The following is a 6,162-nucleotide window of genomic DNA, read 5'->3' as shown; positions in this document are numbered from 1 at the left end:
TATCAATCTCCTCGTCTAACTCTTAGTAAAAATGTGAAAAAGCATATTTCCCAATATACTTGAACTATCCACTATTACTGTTGCTAGTAACTGGTGTTAAATGTACTCAATTGAACTTCAAAAGATGTGATTCAAGATGTGAACAGTATATACAGTATCATTCTACTGGAACAAAGCAAAGCAATGAGTAAAGCAAACACAGTGACCTGCAGTCTGCAGCGGTTTCGGTCAGCAGCAGCAGGAATTTATCCTGGGGGAGAATCAGAGCGAAGCAGCAATCCCTGCATCCACCGGAGGGTAACTTAGGCAGGTCAAGGATATCCTTGCCTTCTACAATTGCCTCACAACTGCTCTGCAACAGCACCAGCTGGTCAGGGGGAGATGATACATCATGGCACACAAGGAGACTGCCCTCAGCTGTTAGGAGCAGAAACCTCTTCTTCCACTGTTTGAAAATAAATCCACCTGAATAAGAGAAGTAGGTTGGGGAAAAAAACAGGAAGAGGAAATAGCATTCAATAGTAAATAGTATTTGTTGGCTGTGATAAACACTTCTAATCATAACCCAACACCAAAATCTCATTGACAATATTAAGCATGGTCACAGTGATCCTGATAGCAGTGGGAGCAGTTACAGCTGGATTAAAGCATGAACACTCTGTTATTCTATCATACAAACAGATTAGAGACAGTCAGATGGTTGGAGGATCTGGGTCTACTCATTCTAGATAGATACAGTAAAAGCACATGGGCATTAAACATAAAAAGCACATAACAATTACAATACCAAGAGCTAGTGAGACGGGACAAACCAGCTGATCTTTTTATTGTGTTTTCAGTTACAGCTTGAGATCATGGTTTTATCAGGGTTTTATCAGTGTTATCTTTGAATAAATATTATTTAGTTTTTCCTGATAACTTGGATCATTTAGTGGAGAGGGTTAGGGAAAGAGCTATTTTCCTTATCTTACTTGGTGTCAGGAGTATTGCTGACTCTATTAACAATATGATAACATGTTGTAATGTCTCATTTTGGTCTGATGAGTTTTACCGAGACACAAAATTCATTCATTATCTTACCAAACAATTATTCAACATAATCACACCTCCATGATGCTGAATCGAATTAAAATTATACAATGCTGATAAAATACAAACAGCGTTTATAAAGGCTTGAGAGTGAACAGACATCACATTTGGAGGTTACCATAATATCTTTTTTAAAACCACACCACTGTACTAAAGAGATATATAATGTCACCACAGGATCAACTCACCATACATCCTGAGCGTCCCATGGTGGATCCCCGAGACGTTCATGTTAACAGCTGACGCGTGCGTTCCAGTCGAACAGGCTTGGAGAGAAATGCTTGAGGACAGGATGAGTGAAATGCACATGAGGCTCAATGTGAGTTTTTAATGCTTAGCCTTAATCCGCATTTCAGCCGGGATGTTCCACCGGGCCACAGTTCAACAGATTGGTATGAAAGTGGGTTGTGATGAGATGTTACACACAAACTGCTGTAGTGTGTCAGCATTATTCATCTTTAATATCAGTTCAGTTTTACATAAACAGAATTAAAAGTGATATCAGTTTCACTAAATCTCTTGGGCTCATTAAAGTGGTACAGACAACATAACAGTACTTGCCCTCAGTGTGAGTGGTAATAACCATAGCCATCATTGTGGCCCAGAAAGGCACCTTTTTTACCTTTCAACAGTTCCACATCAGTCATGAAAGGACTGTTATCTGGTCCGACTACAACACGAACATTTATTGTTAAATACTTAACTTGAAGAGAAAAAAAGATATTAAATTATGATACTGACTTTGCAAAGGTGCCGACTAATCTAAAGTTAGAAAAACACTTATTGCTGAATTTAGAAGAAATCATTCATTGATCAATAACTGAATCTACACTGTAAATGAAGCAGGTTAGGATTGACATTTAAGCATTCACAAACAGGACACTTTTGTCACATAACTTATTATACATACAGTTTGAGGTCAAGATCAAATCAATTTCACATTACAATGAAGTTTTTTTCTTACACAGAATTTATTCATCATCACAGACTTTAAGTTGTCTTGAAAAATAAATAAAATAATTTAAATTCAAACATATAAGCTACAGTATCTGAAGAAAACTAAACAAAAAAAAAACACTCACTGAGACATATGAATACGCTAAACTGAGAGTGAGACAATAATCACAAAGGAAATATATAATGAATTTGAATAAAACTATTGATTACAGAAGGGCAAAGTGTGAAGCTAACTTTATAGCAACTACACTCTGTTATGTGCTAGTTGATGCAACTTGTGTTACTGCTAAGGCACTTTATCACATTCTCACATAAACAGTGGTTTTAACCTCTCCTCGTCAATGGACAACAAATTAAAACAAATGTATGTATATGATTAAATAAATGACTGCACTTAAAACTTGTGTGAATCCCGTTTGCATATAAAAAGTATCTATTCTTTACTGGCAATCGCTATCTGCTAACATTTTTGTAGTAAAAAGGTTCTTGTAATGTTCATGCTGTTCCAATCGTTCCAAGAAAATGATTTGGCATTTTTCATGACAAAATCAATCTGTGGTGAGTTTTGTCAGTAAATGATGAACATGGGTAGTTCAATAGTTGTCATTTTCACTCCATGTGTGAAAGGTTTTTGTTGGCTAGGAAAGTTGATCCTCATATTGCTTTCTGAAACAGTCACCAGCAGGGTAGAAGTCCCAGCAGCGCTCCTGGTACATCTTCCACACGTACGACTCCTAAAACAGAAGAATTCAAAGGGGGGCACAGCTTGAGACAGGAAACTGATGGGAGATGACTCTGTGTTATCAGTCAGTGAACAAAACAACAATGTAAAAATTGTAATAAAACAAATCAGACGGACCTGTCCAGTGTGCTCTGTTTCATCCTTGTTGATGAGGTACATTAAGAAGAACCTGAAAGAGACTCGCATGTTAATATTTTCTCATTTCTACATGCACACACTGCAACACAGAGGAGGTACACTTACATGTAGTTGGCCAGGTTGTGTTCATCTAAAGTGTGGGTCTCAAAGCCGTGCGGTGTTGTATCAAAGTAGTCACTTCCAATGCCACATATGAAGCATTTTGTCTGCACAAAAACAGTGATGTGGATTAAAGCCACATTGTGAATACGTGACAGTAGGTACAAGTTAAAGAAGTATTATACGGTACCTCCATGTCTTCCTTGACCTGCTCTTGTTGGTCTCTGAGTTCTCCAAAGGCATCAATGATCAGACCTACAGTAACGTTATGATTAGAGGTGTTTATAAAATCTGTCAAATATACCTTACGCTCAGTTTACACCTGGCATTAACATGCATTTTGGGCGATCCGATCTCAAGTGGACAGCTCTACGCATTAAGATCTGATTGCTCAGACCACGTTCAGAGGTGGTGCCGCATGGCCACATTCTTTTAGCGGTGTGTCACACTGGCCAAACTAAAGGACCTCTTACTAAATTGATGTCTTTTGCGTTAGCGGAAGTACGTATTAAATCACAAGCCAACATCGTCATATTAAAGAAACATGACACATCAACAGGCAAAATGGATTCTCATTGATGGAATACACAAAAAACACGCATTTTCATTTGAGCCGAAGAGTCTGTACAACAGAAAGTAAATAATTCACTTGATGTACTCGGAGCTGTCCACTTGTGATCGGATCATCCAAGTTGCCTTAAAAAAAAAATCCCAACAGTTTTTAAGTAGGTCTCCAAAAAATGTAAAATTTTAGAATTGTCTCCCAGGCCAGCATTGTCTTTACCCTGAATAATGGCCAGTAGAATGACAATGACGAAGAAGAAGAACGTTATATCAAAAACCACTCGATAAAGCTCGTATTCATCTCCAGCGGGGTCCTCAATCTCATCTCCAATGCCACCACCAGCACGCACGCCCACATACATGTGGAAGAGGTAACACTGTGAAGTAAAGAAAACACACATCATTTGGGAAGTGGTGCGGACATGAATGTATAATTATTATTCATATTTTTTAGATCAACGGTGACTTACAGTCATCATGTCATCACATTTCATATCTGGTTCATCTTCATCCTCACTCTTGTTGTAAAATTTGCGGAAGAAATTGAAGGCAACCACGGTGTAAAGGTACACCACCACAGCCAACAAGCCCACTGTCATCATGAGCTAGCAGAGACAAAAAGGTGACAGAGTTAGTACATTCAAACTGACGGCAAATGAACACTGTTTAGTTTTCTTTATGCCCTTGCCTGTTTGCCGTTGTGCGTGACTGAAGACAGGATAGTGCGCAGAGTCTTGACACCCATGGCAATATCCAGCAAGTGGCAGGCGAAGAAGAAGTTGTTGTAATGCCCAAGCAAAGACATTATCGTGTACCAACAGAGATACAGGAAAGTCTACAAAAAGATAACAAAGAAGGTTATTTTAGTTCTTAGAAGTAACATTGTGCTCACATAGTATAGTATAATACTGTATAGTGTAGTGTTTGCTTACACCGTCTGTGAACACAACGCCAAATTTCCAAATCTGGTACTTCATGTCAATAGCGGTGATCCTAAAATGATATAATATTGGTTGATATCCATTTTAAATTAACAAAATGTAATCTTTGTTATTCAAATGTGTACTATACCATGCAAACACAGAGTTGTCTGGTTCCTCCTGTTTCTTCTCGTGTTGTTGACTCACGTCCAGGGAGGCCAAATCGACACCCAGGAGTTCAGCAATTCTTTCTCTGCCATAGATGTCTCCGTACTTATCCAGAACCTGGACACAGACATTACATTAAACATTAAATCTGCTCTACACAGATATTTTGAAAACAACCAAAATCAAACTCAACTCACCTTTCGTTTGACAAATTTATCCCAGTAGTTGTTTGGGAAGGAGCTGTGGGGAAAAAAGGGTTATCATTTATTATTTCAATTAAGAAAGAAAATCTGTTCTGTTCTAGTTTGAAATAGTTTATTTTTCCACGTACGGTGTATTTAGGACCAGTCGGTCCCACTGGCCCTTTATGTCATCGTCCTCAGGCTGCTCAGTGATGTAAAGGCCGTCAAACTCCAGCTTTCTTGCAAGTTCTTTCTCCCTTTTGAAGATCACCAGTGGAATCTGACAAAAACAATTTCAAATGCCGTTTAACCGAGGTATGCAAGTTTTTGGAATAAGTTTGTGTTATAAGACAGAGCACGGTTCACAGTTTGTGCCCATCGTACCTTGAGGCAGTTGTAGCCGATGATACAGATGAATGATATGACTGTGTGCAGGGCGGCAAGGAAGGCCAGTGTGGGCTGCATGTAGCCGGTGCTCTCCTCTAAATAGAAATAAATTGGGACGTCTTCCTCATCCTCATCTCCTTCACCCATTCCAGATCCCTCAGCCTCTTCCCCCGAGCCTTCAAACAACCCAGAGCCTTCGAACAGCCCACTGCCCTCTGACAGTCCAGATCCTTCCATCTCTTCGCCCTCAGGTGGTGTGTCAGACACCTAAACAGAACAAAACAATGCAGAGACAAGACAGCTTGATACAGTGAACAGTTTTCAAGTGCAATACAAAATAACCTCGTTACCTTGTAGAACAGCAGAATGAAGTTCAGGGCAAATGCGAGGAACAGAGCCAAGAAACGCAGGTTGTAGAAGTTTCTGGAGAGGTAGTTCTACAAAAGAGAGGAATGTTTTTAGGTAAAGAGTGACACTGAAATAATGCCAGCAATCAGTTCTGAACAAATACTGGCAAATGTTTCACCATAAATTTATTTCGTTGGGTTTCCAGCTCAGTCCAGATATTGAAACCTCCTTCCTTTTTGGGCTTCTCTTTCTTTTTCGTAGATTTCTTCGGCGCTTTTGGCTGTTCTTCCTCTTTGCTCGGGGATTCTTTCTCTGCTTTCTCTCCGGTTTCAACACTGACAGCCAAACACAGTAGAGTTATTGTTTTATTTCTGCATTTCATCAACATATAAATCAAATCATGATGCGCTAGCCCTGTCACTGCTACAGATGTAAAACCCTTTGTATTTTCCATCCGTCTGTCTATGTCTCTCCTCCCCACATCCCCTACAGAGAGGCCAAATTCTATACTAGAAAGTAATGATACCACTGTACTGTGTAGTATATACAGGTAGTAATGTTGATGGTG

The 6,162-nt window shown here is 39.3% G+C and overlaps 1 protein-coding gene across 4 annotated transcripts in view; it reads right to left on the bottom strand.

The window, feature by feature from the left end:
- Positions 1-1,524: 1,524 nt before the first annotated feature.
- The window catches only part of LOC118331151 (ryanodine receptor 1-like), a 49,458-nt gene continuing 44,820 nt past the window's right edge, over positions 1,525-6,162 (bottom strand). For all 4 annotated transcript variants that reach the window (XM_035665930.1, XM_035665931.1, XM_035665933.1 and 1 more), the window contains 14 exons: positions 5,773-5,929; positions 5,597-5,683; positions 5,244-5,513; positions 5,009-5,139; positions 4,875-4,917; positions 4,661-4,794; positions 4,522-4,582; positions 4,278-4,424; positions 4,060-4,194; positions 3,810-3,966; positions 3,216-3,280; positions 3,032-3,132; positions 2,906-2,957; positions 1,525-2,780 (listed from right to left, as the gene is read on the bottom strand). In XM_035665930.1, the coding sequence (XP_035521823.1) occupies positions 2,685-2,780; positions 2,906-2,957; positions 3,032-3,132; positions 3,216-3,280; positions 3,810-3,966; positions 4,060-4,194; positions 4,278-4,424; positions 4,522-4,582; positions 4,661-4,794; positions 4,875-4,917; positions 5,009-5,139; positions 5,244-5,513; positions 5,597-5,683; positions 5,773-5,929 (1,636 nt within the window). In that variant the 3' untranslated portion in view covers positions 1,525-2,684. The remainder of the gene's footprint in view (positions 2,781-2,905; positions 2,958-3,031; positions 3,133-3,215; positions 3,281-3,809; positions 3,967-4,059; positions 4,195-4,277; positions 4,425-4,521; positions 4,583-4,660; positions 4,795-4,874; positions 4,918-5,008; positions 5,140-5,243; positions 5,514-5,596; positions 5,684-5,772; positions 5,930-6,162) is intronic.

This window comes from Morone saxatilis, unplaced genomic scaffold (genome assembly GCF_004916995.1).
Source record: "Morone saxatilis isolate NCDOM2014 unplaced genomic scaffold, NCSU_SB_2.0 Contig20, whole genome shotgun sequence".
Classification (NCBI taxonomy): Eukaryota; Metazoa; Chordata; class Actinopteri; family Moronidae; genus Morone; species Morone saxatilis.
This window is presented reverse-complemented; position numbering and strand designations above follow the sequence as displayed.